The sequence below is a fragment of the Berghia stephanieae genome, chromosome 15, assembly GCF_034508935.2.
Source record: "Berghia stephanieae isolate SIO BIC M18660-M18661 chromosome 15, UCSD_Bste_1.3, whole genome shotgun sequence".
Classification (NCBI taxonomy): domain Eukaryota; kingdom Metazoa; phylum Mollusca; class Gastropoda; order Nudibranchia; family Aeolidiidae; genus Berghia; species Berghia stephanieae.
Window position 1 is genome coordinate 15,449,977 of NC_088374.1, and position 14,870 is coordinate 15,464,846.

The window sequence follows — 14,870 nt, forward strand, 5'->3', positions numbered from 1 at the left end:
ACCGAGCTAGGTCCCTTGAAATGGCACAAAAACAATCATTAACATACAACAGTCCATCACCTTTACCTGTGCCATCTGGCAGTGCGACCACTCCTTACACTGACAAAACTGATACACTATCTGCAGCAACTCGTACTAAATGCTTCTTCTGTGGATTTCAACGACACCCACGATCTAAATGCCCTGCCCGGGAAGCGACATGCAAAGGCTGCGGGAAGAAGGGACACTACCAGAAAGTGTGCTTATCTAAAAGGAAACCAAACAACTTTGCATCCTTTGCTGAACCCTTCATCAATTCGGCCTTCACTGCTGCAGCCCCTTCAAGTCTTCGTAAAGCCATCATCGGCGTGAAAGTCTGTTGTAATTCCATGAAGGCTCTTATAGACACGGGAAGCTCGGAGAGTTTCATCTCCGCCGAGAAGGTGCGATCTCTAAACCTCCAAACATACAACTCTCGAAAGCAAATATCGATGGCCTCCTCTAATCTCTCCAGTGTGACTAAAGGCAATTGTTTTGTCTCTCTGGAATACAATGGCGAGGCCTATCAAGGAGTGAAGCTCTCCATTCTACCTGGATTGTGTGCCGACGTGATTCTGAGTCACGATTTCCTTGGCCAATACGAGGGACTGGAGATTAGTTTCAAAGGGTCGAAGCCCACATTCTCGATCTGTGGCTTAACTGCTGCTTAAGTGAAACCTGCCCCTTTATTCAAGAACTTGCTCCCGGAATGCAGACCCATAGCGACAAAATCAAAGCGGTTCTCAACACCAGACAAACAATTTAAGATTCTGAGGTCCAAAAACTAATTGCAGAAGATGTGATTGAACCCTCCAATTCTCCGTGGAGAGCGCAAGTCTTGGTGACAACGAATGACAGGCACAAAAAGAGAATGATGGTGGACTATAGCCAAACTATCAACCGGTTTTCTCAGCTTGATGCATACCCTCTCCCCAGAATCGATGAGATGATCGAGGAAATTTCAAAATATGAAGTATACAGTACAATCGACCTCCGCAGTGCCTACCACCAAATCCCTATAAAGGAGGAAGAAAAACACTCTTCACTGCCTTCGAAGCCAGCGGGAACCTGTATCAATTCAAACGTATTCCGTTTGGTGTCACTAATGGAGTGGCCTACTTCCAACGTATTATTGACAGCATGATAAGAAATGAGAAGCTCAAGGATACTTTTGCATATCTAGATAATGTCACAATCTGCGGAAGAAATCAACAAGAACATAACAAGAACTTCTCTCATTTCATGAGTACATTACTTTCAATGAAGACAAGAGCATCCTTTCCACCAGAGAAATCAAACTGCTTGGATTCCTGGTTTCCAAAGGCAACATCCAACCGGATCCTGACAGGCTAAAACCATTGCGCGACCTTGCTGATCCCCACGATGTATAATCCCAATGCCGTATAGTAGGCATGTTTGCCTATTACTCATCTTGGATCCCACATTTCTCTGATAAAATACACCTCCTTGTCAGCAATAGCGTATTTTCAATTCCAGCGGAAGTGAAGGAAGCCTTTGAACTGCTGAAGAAGGAGATAGAGAATGCAGCTGTCACTACCGTTGACCAAGATGTTCCCCTGTGGTCGAAACAGATGCTTCGGGCAGCGCAATAGCAGCTACGCTAAATCAGAATGGGAGACCAGCTGCTTTCTTTGCCAGAACTCTGAATCAAAGTGAAAGGAGGCATTCCTCTGTAGAGAAAGAGGCATGTGCCATTGTGGAGGCTCTCCGTAAATGGAAACACTACTTACTTGAGAAGCATTTCAAACTTGTAACTGACCCGAAAAGCGTTGCCTTCATGTACAATAACTCTCAAAAAGGGAAGGTGAAGAATGACAAAATCCAAAGATGGAGAATCGAACTGTCGTGCTACAGCTACGATGTTGTCTACAGACCAGGCAAAGACAATCATGCAGCAGACGCTCTTTCCAGAGGCTATTGTTCTACAACTCATTCTGATCCTGAGGCACTTCAAAATCTCCATGACTTATTATCCCATCCTGGGGTTACAAGGATGATGCATTTCATCAAACTCAAGAACCTGCCTTACTCGCTTGATGAAGTGAAGAAGGTTTGTGCAAACTGTAAAATCTGCTGTGAACTGAAGCCTTCCTTCTACAAATAGTCAAATCCTAATCTGATCAAAGCTACTCAGCCCTTTGAGCGCCTGAGTGTAGACTTCAAGGGTCCTCTGCCCTCTTCTTCAAGAAATAAATACCTTTTAACAATGATTGACGAATAATCTCGCTTTCTGTTTGCTTTTCCGTGTGCCGACATGAGTGCCGCAACAATCATAAATGCTTCTGCCAGCTTTTCTCTCTGTTTGGAATGCCGTCTTATGTGCACTCTGATAGAGGGGCCAACTTCATGTCCACCGAACTCAAGGACTTTTTACATAGGAAGGGTGTAGCTACTAGCCGGACAACCCCGTATAACCCGAGAGGTAATGGACAAGTGGAGCGACTGAACGGAACACTCTGGAAGACAATAACGCTTGCACTGAAGTCTCGTGGTCTGGAGATTCACCAGTGGGAACTCGTTCTTCCTCATTCCCTTCATTCCCTAAGGTCTCTTTTGTGCACTTCCACTAACAAAACTCCTCATGAGAGAATATTTCGCTACAACAGGAAATCCACAACCGGTACAACTCTTCTGACTTGGCTCTCTACCCCTGGAATGGTGATCATGAGAAGGAACGTGAGATCTTCAAAGTATGAACCTTTGGTAGATGAAGTCAAACTGTTGGATTGCAATCCACTCTATGCCCACGTCAGACTCCAGGACGGGAGGGAGACAACAGTAGCTTTGCGTAACCTAGCACCATCTGGTGGCCTGCCTATGTCTGACTCTTTCGTAAAGGACACTTTTCCCCCGCTCACGCACCCCTCAATTAATGAGCCAACAAACCAGGCACTGGACGTTCCAGTACCCGTTCTTATTCAGACGGATGCTCCAAATCAAGTTTTGGAACAAGCGGAATCGGTAGACACTCCTGATCCTGAACCTCAAACCTCATTCTGTGAAGAAAACGGGCCAAACCCCTCTGATCCTGAAACACCTAATGAGAACACTCGTCGTCCCAAACCAAGTCCTTTCATTCGGACCCGGGCTTACAATCTGCGCAATAGAGAAGCCTGAACTTTCCTGACAATCTCTAAGACCAAGACTATACTTGTTGTGTTTTGATTCATAGCATTACGTCCCCCATTCTTATTTGATTATAGACTTTGGGACTTTGCAATCATTGTTCGATTTGTCATGCTTCCAATGAGACTGAGGGGGGAAGAATGTTGTGATGTAGCTTTGTTTGTGTGCTTCGCTTTGTTATTATTTTCAACGCTTTGTTATGCTATGTCTGCTTTATCTGTTTTCGTAACTGTTTGATTTTCTGCTTGTGTTGCAGATCATCATGCTTCTCGTTGTACCTCTTTTGAATGTTGAATAAAGCCTAGACTTAGGTTTAAACTAAAGACAGACTCTTTTACACTCACTTTATAAGTGATAGTTGGGATGATGTGGTGGTGGAGGACGTAGTTGTAGTGGTTGGGATGATGATGTGATGGTAGTTGTAGTAGTAGTGGTTGTAGCTGTAGTGGTGGTAGGGATGATGATGTGGTGGTGGTTGTAGTAGTAATGGTGATAGGAATGATGTGATGTTGTTGTAGTACATGTGGTGGTTGTAAAAGTAGTGGTGATAGGGATGTTGATGTAGTGGTTGTGGTGAGTCTTTTTAAAAGGTGGAATAGTGATGGTGATGGGCGGAGATAAACCACCATTTAGGCGGAAGATTCTCAGCCCTGTTAAAAGAAACAAAAATAAAAACAAAATTTTATGAGAGAGGAACCCCCCCCCCCCCCGCACACACACACACACACACACACACACACACCCCAACTCAACCCTAAAAATTGATACTAAGAAGTTCAGAAGCTGGTCGCAGGCCCGCCTCAATGGGAACAAAAGAGTAAAGTCAAAATGCTGATATGCATTTAGGAAGTAATGACACCTCCTCCATACCGAAGGATACACACTTTGAGCAACTTATCTTCTGGTTTCAGAGTGATGGCATTATATTGTCAACATATTCAGATGATAAAAGATGAGAATGGACGAGTATTGGACATGGAGGAAGAGATTTCAGTACGATGGAAAACACCTCATGGACAAACAATATGATAGAGAGAGGAGAAAAGCAGTTATACGATGAAGATATATGGAAAAGAGTAATCTCGAAGAGGATCGAAAAAGATGTCGAAATAAATGAAGAGCAGTTTGGGTTCGGTGCTTGTAAAAGTAGATCATATACTAAATTTGCCTTAAAGGTGACCGCAGTGAAATATAAGGGGTAGCAAAGAGAATTACATTTTGTATTCATTGACCCGGAGAAAGCATATGATGATAGGGTCCCAAGAGAAGGAATGTGGTACTGTCTAATAGAAAAAAAAAGGGGGGGGGGGGGGGCGCGAGACAAAGAAATATAGCAAAGTTATCCAGGATAAGTATGGAGGAAGTAAGACAGTGGTAGGTAAGGACAATTGGTGGCTCAACTGAACCATTTATTGTAAGAGTAGGACTACATCAAGGATCTGCACTCAGCCCAGTGTTGTTTGCAATTGTAATGAATGTCCTTACAGAACAGAATCGATATGAGACACCATGTGGAATATGATGTTTGCAGTCATGGTACTTTTGAATGACACGAAAACTAAGGCGGAAAATGAGTTGGAGTGCTGGAGACGGGTTTTGGAAATGAGGTGACTAATTAGAGTTGTAAGCAGAACGAAGACGGAGAGATTGTACATTGGACCGCCAATAAAGGTAGAAGAAGAGGATGTGTCAGAAGCAAACCAATTTAAATATTTAGGAGCAACTGTAAAAGGAAATGGTTGCAATGAGATGGAGGTTAAGAGGATGATCCTGGCAGGCTGGAATAATTGAAGGAAGGTAACCAGAGATATGGATGGCAAACGAATTTCTGAAAAGCTGAAGGGAAAATATATACATGTGGTAAGACCTGCAGTTTTGTGTGGATTAGAGACAGCAGTCTTCATGACACAGTAACAAGTTAAAGAATATGAGGTGGCAGAAATGAGGATGTTAAGTAAAGATAGTCACTTGGCTGGACAAGAAAAGATAAATTGAGAAATTAACGGATTCGAAGGTTGACTAAAGTGAGAAATGTATGTATAAAAAGATGAGAGAAGATAGATTGAAAAAGTTTGGACATGTTAAGAGACAAAAGAAGTAATGGGAAGGAAAGTATTGGATATAAAATTAGCTAGAGAGGGACACCCGAGGACTAGATGGATGGATAGGGTGAAGGATGATATGAAAGAACTAGGCCTGGAGGAAGATGATGCATTTAACTGAGATGCATAAAGATAAGGCATTCATTAAGGCAACCTTGCAGAATGTGGGATGAACTGAAAGAAGAAGAAGAAGAAGAAGAAGATGCAGAAGAAGAAGAAGAAGAAGAAGAAGAAGAAGAAGAAGAAGAAGAAGAAGAAGAAGAAGAAGAAGAAGAAGAAGAAAGAGAAGAAAGAAGAAGAAGAAGAAGAAGAAGAAGAAGAAGAAAAGAAGAAGAAGAAGAAGAAGAAGAAGAAAGAAGAAGAAGAAGAAGAAGAAGAAGAAGAAGAGAAAGAAGAGAGAAGAAGAAGAAGAAGAAGAAGAAGAAGAAGAAGAAGAAGAAGAAGAAGAAGAAGAAGAAGAAGAAGAAGGCATTTAATTGTCTTGCCATTAGCCACTAATGCTGGTAGTCAATAACGATTTTATCCATCCTTGCTCTTTTACGTTCCGTAACCATAACAATTGTACACGTTCCGTAACCATAACAATCTGCCTGTACACGTTCCGTAACCATAACAATCTGCCTGTACACGTTCCGTAACCATAACAATCTGCCTGTACACATTCCGTAACCATAACAATCTGCCTGTATACATTCCGTAACCATAACAATCTGCCTGTACACATTCCGTAACCATAACAATCTGCCTGTATACATTCCGTAACCATAACAATCTGCCTGTACACGTTCCGTAACCATAACAATTGTACACGTTCCGTAACCATAACAATCTGCCTGTACACATTCCGTAACCATAACAATCTGCCAGTACACGTTCCGTAACCATAACAATTGTACACGTTCCGTAACCATAACAATCTGCATGTACACGTTCCGTAACCATAACAATCTGCCTGTACACGTTCCGTAACCATAACAATCTGCCTGTACACGTTCCGTAACCATAACAATCTGCCTGTACACGTTCCGTAACCATAACAATTGTACACGTTCCGTAACCATAACAATCTGCCTGTACACGTTCCGTAACCATAACAATCTGCCTGTACACGTTCCGTAACCATAACAATTGTACACGTTCCGTAACCATAACAATCTGCCTGTACACGTTCTGTAACCATAACAATCTGCCAGTACACATTCCGTAACCATAACAATCTGCCTGTACACATTCCGTAACCATAACAATCTGCCTGTACACGTTCCGTAACCATAACAATTGTACACGTTCCGTAACCATAACAATCTGCCTGTACACGTTCCGTAACCATAACAATCTGCCTGTACACGTTCCATAACCATAACAATCTGCCTGTACACATTCCGTAACCATAACAATCTGCCTGTACACGTTCCGTAACCATAACAATCTGCCTGTACACATTCCATAACCATAACAATCTGCCTGTACACATTCCGTAACCATAACAATCTGCCTGTATACATTCCGTAACCATAACAATCTGCCTGTATACATTCCGTAACCATAACAATCTGCCTGTATACATTCCGTAACCATAACAATCTGCCTGTACACATTCCGTAACCATAACAATCTGCCTGTACACATTCCGTAACCATAACAATCTGCCTGTATACATTCCGTAACCATAACAATCTGCCAGTACACATTCCGTAACCATAACAATCTGCCTGTACACGTTCCGTAACCATAACAATCTGCCAGTACACATTCCGTAACCATAACAATCTGCCAGTACACATTCCGTAACCATAACAATCTGCCAGTACACATTCCGTAACCATAACAATCTGCCAGTACACATTCCGTAACCATAACAATCTGCCTGTATACATTCCGTAACCATAACAATCTGCCTGTAAACATTCCGTAACCATAACAATCTGCCTGTACACATTCCGTAACCATAACAATCTGCCTGTACACGTTCCGTAACCATAACAATCTGCCTGTACGCATTCCGTAACCATAACAATCTGCCTGTACACCCAGTAACTAAAAACAGTCATGGCATCTAATGATTCAATATGCAATCTATTCATTGTTTATTCATTGTTCAGAAGAATGGCACACACTTCCAGGGAGTTTTGAACTGCAAAAGAGGAAGTAAAGGTATGATGTCACGACTTCTCTACCCTATTGACGTTACTGGATTCGTATGTTATTGTTTTCGGACCACCAGTTGGGTGATTAGTTCTCACCAAATTCTCTCTTACAGTTAAGTTAAACATAGTTCTATGCACTGGTATGCTTGATCTGGCAGGCAAAAATGGTGAGTATTTTACTTAAAATATAACATCAACTGAACAACGGTGCTTTTGTGGTGGAATACAGTAAAATGCACATAAGACCGTGGCCACACCATGATGAGAAAGAACAGAAGCAATTCTATCGGACACATCTTTTGCACCAACAACTACTTGTATTTTTGACCGTAAGAATTGGATTCAGTAGTCTGATGTCACGCCGCCCGGCAACGGCGGCCATCTTGGTTCTAAACAAAGAAAATCATTACTTTATATTCTTCATGCTGGCCAGAACTTTTCATATGCCTTGTGATCAGAATGTGTAAAAGTCAAAACATGATCAAATTTATGGGGTTTTTTCCCCTCTGGATACGCTTTTATGCTCGCCGGAGAAATATTTCATACGGGCATCCGCCATTGTTCCGATAGTTTAGAGCCAGTGTTACTAAGTTACCATGCGTCATGAGGAAGGAAGTGACGTTACGACTGTTGAAGAATATAAGAAAAGAGATGCTATTGACATTTGAAGATAGTCCAAATGCTTCCACCATATTACAATAAATAATAAAGACCCAGTGTAAAAAAAAACAAATAAAATAGAGTATTTATATAGAAAAATATCCACTAAACGTGCTCAAAGCGCTTTACAAGGGGTCCTTGACCAACAGCAACATTTAACATGGAGGACGGGACATGACGCCTGTTAGGCGATATTACAATTTTATCGGACAGAGACAACGCTGTGAACGGCCAGGTACTCATTTTACACCTGAGTACGGTGAGAGAAATTGAGTAAAGAGACTTTTTCCAAGGATTCCCGTCCAAAAGCGAGTGTCATAACACTAGACCACATAGCCGCAAACACAAAATTCATCTGGTATTAACTACTGATAGAGGTTAAAATCAGTTGGTTTCTTTGGATAATTAAAACTTTAATTCAACGCTTTTGTCAGTGAGGTACTCATTTTACACATGTGTATGGTGAGAGAATGTGTGTGTGTGGCTACTACCACGGTCTGAAATGGTTGTCAGTGAGGTACTCATTTTACACATGTGTACGGTGAGAGAATGTGTGTGTGGCTACTACCATGGTCAGAAATGGTTGTCAGTGAGGTACTCATTTTACACATGTGTACGGTGAGAGAATGTGTGTGTGGCTACTACCATGGTCTGAAATGGTTGTCAGTGAGGTACTCATTTTACACATGTGTACGGTGAGAGAATGTGTGTGTGTGGCTACTACCATGGTCTGAAATGTTTGTCAGTGAGGTACTCATTTTACACATGTGTATGGTGAGAGAATGTGTGTGTGTGGCTACTACTATGGTCTGAAATGGTTGTCAGTGAGGTACTCATTTTACACATGTGTACGGTGAGAGAATGTGCGTGTGTGGCTACTACTATGGTCTGAAATGGTTGTCAGTGAGGTACTCATTTTACACATGTGTACGGTGAGAGAATGTGTGTGTGTGGCTACTAACATGGTCTGAAATGGTTGTCAGTGAGGTACTCATTTTACACATGTGTACAGTGAGAGAATGTGTGTGTGTGGCTACTACTATGGTCTGAAATGGTTGTCAGTGAGGTACTCATTTTACACATGTGTACGGTGAGAGAATGTGTGTGTGTGGCTACTACTATGGTCTGAAATGGTTGTCAGTGAGGTACTCATTTTACAATGTGTACGGTGAGAGAATGTGTGTGTGTGGCTACTAACATGGTCTGAAATGGTTGTCAGTGAGGTACTCATTTTACACATGTGTACGGTGAGAGAATGTGTGTGTGTGGCAACTACCATGGTCTGAAATGGTTGTCAGTGAGGTACTCATTTTACACATGTGTACGGTGAGAGAATGTGTGTGTGGCTACTACCATGGTCTGAAATGGTTGTCAGTGAGGTACTCATTTTACACATGTGTACGGTGAGAGAATGTATGTGTGTGGCTACTACCATGGTCTGAAATCGTTAGATAACCATTCTAAGCATGAGTCAAAATCGACGGTGTGAGTTTAAATTTAAATCCTGTATACGTCCCTTCTTTTTTTTTTTTTTTAAATTTGGGTTTTTAAATTTGTCTTATTGTAAGTTTTAGTTTGTATCGAGTTGAAAATGTTGACATTTTTAAAAATCTGCCATCTATCTAAGTTTTTATTCATGTATTTATGATTTAATTGGGATTTTTGTTGTTGGCTGAAGAAGGGTTTTGAGCCTGAAACGTTCCACGTTTGATTTTGTTATTTTTTGAAGCATTGAAGTAGGGATGGAGATGGGGTGGTTGTTGTAGTAGTAGTGGTGGTAGGGATGTGATGCGTGGTAGTTGTAGTAGGTGGTAGTAGGGATGGTGATGTGGTGTTGGTTGTAGTAAGGATGGCGATGTGGTGTTGGTTGTAGTAGGGATGGTGATGTGGTGTTGGTTGTAGTAGGGATGGTGATGAGGTCGTGGTTGTAGTAGGTGGTAGTAGGGATGGTGATGTGGTGTTGGTTGTAGTAGGGATGGTGATGTGGTGTTGGTTGTAGTAGGGATGGTGATGTGGTGGTAGTAGGGATGGTGACGTGGTGTTGGTTGTAGTAGGGATGGTGATGTGGTGTTGGTTGTAGTAGGGATGGTGATGTGGAGGTGGTTGTAGTAGGTGGTAGTAGGGATGGTGATGTGGAGGTGGTTGTAGTAGGTGGTAGTAGGGATGGTGATGTGGTGTGGTTGTAGTAGTAAGGGTAGGGATGGTGATGTGGTGGCTGTTGTAGTAGTGGTTGTAGAGATAGTGATGTGATGTTGTAGTTGTGGTGGTAGTGACGATGATGATGAATCTGTTGTGCTTGTAGTGATAGTGATGATGATGATGCTGATGATGATAATGATGATGATGATGATGATGATGATGATGACGATGATGATGTGGCAGTGGTAGTGCTAGTGATAAGGATGTGGTGGTGGTGGTGGTTGTAGTAGTGGTGGTAGGGATGGTGATGTGGTGGTGGTTGTAGTAGTGGTGGTAGGGATGGTGATGTGGTGATGATTGTAAGACAAAGGGGATTTGGTTCAAATAGGAAACAGATGTAGATTTCAATAGCACACCATCAGTTTACTTAGTTTGAGATCTCCTAAATGTCTCATCCTGACACAAGCACACCTCCCCCTAAAAGGAACACACTCAAATTTTTATAAATCATATCTATGCAGTACAGTGCATAACAAAGAGATGATTCACATGGGAAAAAAGATCATCTCCCAAAATTATAACTACATTTGACTGTTTCCCTCTCAGCCAGGGATCCGGCCAGGGTCAGGACAAAATCTCATTCCAAGATACAGACAGACAGCAAGTTGGAAAATAGATATAAGGGGATAGAAGACATAGTAAGTGCCACCCTGCCCACTATGGGAGGCCAGGAACCCCACCCAGAGAGATAGATAGAGTGACAGAAAGATAGATGGAGAGAGAGATAGCGAGAGAGAGAGAGAGAGAGAGAGAGAGAGAGAGAGAGAGAGAGAGAGAGAGAGAGAGAGAGAGAGAGAGAGAGAGAGAGAGAGAGAGAGATAAGAGATAAAGAGACTGTGTTCTACTTTTTTATATTTGTTGTCTTATTTTTGTAGTTATGTCCCTTGTGGTTTATTCATCAAAGAGGAAGAATAAAGATGGCGCTTGCCAGTTGATTTTGAAAGAAGAGCTTTTTTTTGTATTTTGTAATTCCCATCCCCTTTTAACTGTGTCGACAATTTCTACATATCAAACACTATCACTATGGAATGATTAACAAATGTTCTAGCCGGTTTAAAGACAGATGGAAAAATATCACTTTGATGTTTATTAATTGTACAAAAATTCTAAAACTTGGATTTTATTGAAGCCAATTGACATGGCATTATGAAAAAACTTGGGATCTCTACTTGACATCCTTTAATGATTTGGTATAAACAAATTACCATTGGCATTACTCCAAGCCATTTGTTTGGGGGTTTATTTTATTTCATGATTTGTTTGGCATTTTGTCTGAAATTTATTTAAGGGGTCTGAGAATAAAAAAAAGGGCAACTTTTATTCGCAGTAGTACTGCGAATAGTGATTTTCTCTATTTGCAGTAGTACTGCAAATCGTAGAGATACCATTGATTTCAGTTGTGGTAGTAGCCTTCGAGCCTAGAGCTTTATTGGATTGGGCACAAAATATAAATAAACGACATTATTATTATTATTATTATTATTATTATTATTATTATTATTATTATTATTATTATTATTATTATTATTATTATTATTATTATTATCATTGTTCATTACTATTATTTTTTTTTTTTTGTGTTTACTTAAAAAAATTTTTTTTAAATTATTATTATTACTATTATTATTATTATTATTATCATTATTATTATTATTATCATTATTATTCATTACTATTATTTTTTCTTGTTTGTTTGGTTTTTTTTTGTTTACTTTTTAAAAAATGTTTAAATTATTATTATTACTATTATTATTATTATTATTATTATTATTATTATTATTATTATTATTATTATTATTACAAAGTGGTAGTGGCTGTAGTAGTAGAGTTAGTTTATTGATGGTAACTTCTATCATTTGCAGGAGCACTGAGATATATGATGAGTCATGGGCAACGGCGAGTGTGTGTGTGTGTGTGTGAGAGAGAGAGAGAGAGAGAGAGAGAGAGAGAGAGAGAGAGAGAGAGAGAGAGAGAGAGAGAGAGAGAGAGAGAGAGAGAGAGAGAGAGAGAATCTCAGAGAGAGCGAGATTCCTGGAATTTTCTAAAATATATTTAACTAACTGTAAATAATACAATAAACGGGGACGGAACTATTCTCATTAAAGTTATCTGACATACTGATAGATTTCAAGATGTGAACGAATGATCAAGTCGGAGAGGTAGGGACGGGGACATTTTCATGGATTGGATTGGGGTAACAAAAACAAAACAAAAAACGATCTTGTCAAGTTTCAGACTTGAAGGAAAAGCTGAAACGTTCAAAATCTCAATTCTCAGTCACACAAAATGTTTCAATCATCCCTCCTTCTATTTCCTTCTCCAACTAACACACTCATTCAACTTAAAGCCATTCGGCAACACGCCATTTCGAACAGAAAATACAATGTTGTGTTCAGTGAGGGGACAAAGTAATTTTCAGAGAAGGGAGAGCGCTTCTACTACTGCGAATAGTGATTACGCCATGAAATCACTATTCGCAGTACTACTGCCAATAAGCATTTTGTAAGAAAATCTCTTATTTTTATTGATAGAGATATGTCAACCATCGAGAGGCCTTCCGAAAGCTCCTACATCCCCAGTATTCTTGTTTTTTATAATGTTCTAGTACTAGTAGAGGGTTTGGGAAGGGGGAAACTTTTTTTTTTAAGTATCCCCCTCCCAAACCCCCTACTAGAACATTATTAAAAAAGTTTCCCCCCTCCTAGAACAAGAATACTGGGGATGAAGGAGCTTTCGGAAGGCCTCCCCTGCCATCAGAAATTCTCTTATTGACATATGTGAATGTGTCTGGGAAGTCGCAATAACGAAAGGCTTCCAAATAACAAGATAACAGTCATTATGATAACAGTTGTGTTGTAGATGCAGTAGTGTAGTCGTAGTGTATGATGATGTATTTTCTCCAGTTTTGAAATCAAAGTTCTCAGTGCAAAGATTTTCATTTGACTTTTAATTCATTGGGTATAAACTGTATTCGCTAGCGAGAATAGATATAAATAAATAAGATATGAATGGGGTCCAGTGAAAAGTAAGTTTACAGACAGTGGCTCTCACTCCCACTCCCAGCTCCACTGCCACTGTGTACGAGTACGGCACGGTCACTGGGACTGTGACTATGTGAATGTAAAGAATGTTGTGACTGATGAACTGAATGAGTGGATCATCTCCGTCTCCAGACTGTCCAGGGCCACACCATCATCAATCATCAATTGTTGTTACAAACCCATTTTTTTTTTTTTTAAATTTTAACCCATCATCATCATCGGTGTTACAATTCTACGGGCCCGATTCTACTAGTCTGCTGTGCGCAATCCCAACAGATACAATACGCTAATTAGACTGGTAAAACTAATTCAGAAACATGTATGAGTCATTCATCCATTTAGCATTGACGCCCCCACAAAACAATATGTACGGTTAACTCCGTCTCCATTTGTTTACATTTTTTTCTGTTGAGGTTGAGATACTTGGGAATGGTCACAGAACCGAATTCAAAATGCCTTACCTTCGTGTACAACTCCTTTGAAGACATAATCCCTCCTGAACTGAAAAATATTAGGTGTAAAATATCACAGATGCATAAAAAGAATATCCGTTTATCAAGATGAATCACTGGCTATCGTTGACATTTTATTGAATGGGGGTGGAGTCAACACTTATCACCGTAACTCTCCGCCATGTTTAGAAGTGATAGGTTAAAAGAGGTCATTTCCGGAACATACTGCTGTCTCATCTCATGTAGTTCCATATCTGAAGCAGACGTCGGAGGTCATCTTCCGCCAAGCTGATCTATCTCTTGCCAATTCTATTAAAGCAGCGCCACCTTTCTCAGCTTCATCTGTCCAAGTTCTTATCCCTTTCAAATACGTTATTCTTTGTCTTCCTCTTATTCTTTTTCCATTCATCTTTCCAGTCAAGGCGAGTATTTCCAAACCAGGGTGGCGGATAATGTGTCCTAAAAATTCCATTTGGCGTTTGATGATTTTTGTTATCAGTGATCTTTTTCTGTTTGCCATTTCTAAAATTTCTTCATTTCTTTTCCTTTCCATCCATGACACCCTCATCATTCTTCTGTAAAACCACATTTCCACTGCCTCCAGTCTTTTAACCATGGTCTTGTTTATGGTCCAGCTCTCACAACCATATAGCAGCACAGACAGTACATAGCAATCCAGGACTTTGATTTTTGTTTTCATGCTAATATTCCTGTTTTTCATAATTGTATGCAGCTGGTTGAATGCATTCTTCGCCATACCTATTCTTTTCTTTATTTCACAATCTGATTTTCCATTGGATGTTACATTGAAGCCTAAATATTTGAAACATTCAACTTGTTGTATTGTTTGTCCTCTGCTTGTTATTACACAGGCTGGTGGGTTATTATTTTTAGATACCGTCATACATTCTGTTTTAGATATATTCAGTTCCAGTCCCATATTTTCACTACTCCTGACTACAACATCCAGTAATTCTTGTAGTTCATGTTCAGATTCTGCCAGTAGAACCGTATCATCTGCATACCTCAGATTTGTTACATTCTTTCCTCCAATACACCCCCTTCTTATGTTCGATAACTAAATCAGGTGCTAAAAGTGGATGC

At 40.3% G+C, this 14,870-nt stretch overlaps 1 protein-coding gene across 2 annotated transcripts in view; it reads right to left on the minus strand.

Moving 5' to 3' along the window:
• Nucleotides 1–13,962, minus strand: part of LOC144960693 (unconventional myosin-Va-like) — a 174,921-nt gene extending 160,959 nt beyond the window's left edge. Inside the window, exon 1 of one of the 2 annotated variants that reach the window (XM_078893982.1) lies at nt 13,776–13,962. In XM_078893982.1, the coding sequence (XP_078750108.1) occupies nt 13,776–13,802 (27 nt within the window). In that variant the 5' untranslated portion in view covers nt 13,803–13,962. The remainder of the gene's footprint in view (nt 1–13,775) is intronic. The other variant, XM_078893981.1, reaches the window with a different exon arrangement.
• Between the last annotated feature and the right edge of the window lie 908 nt (nt 13,963–14,870).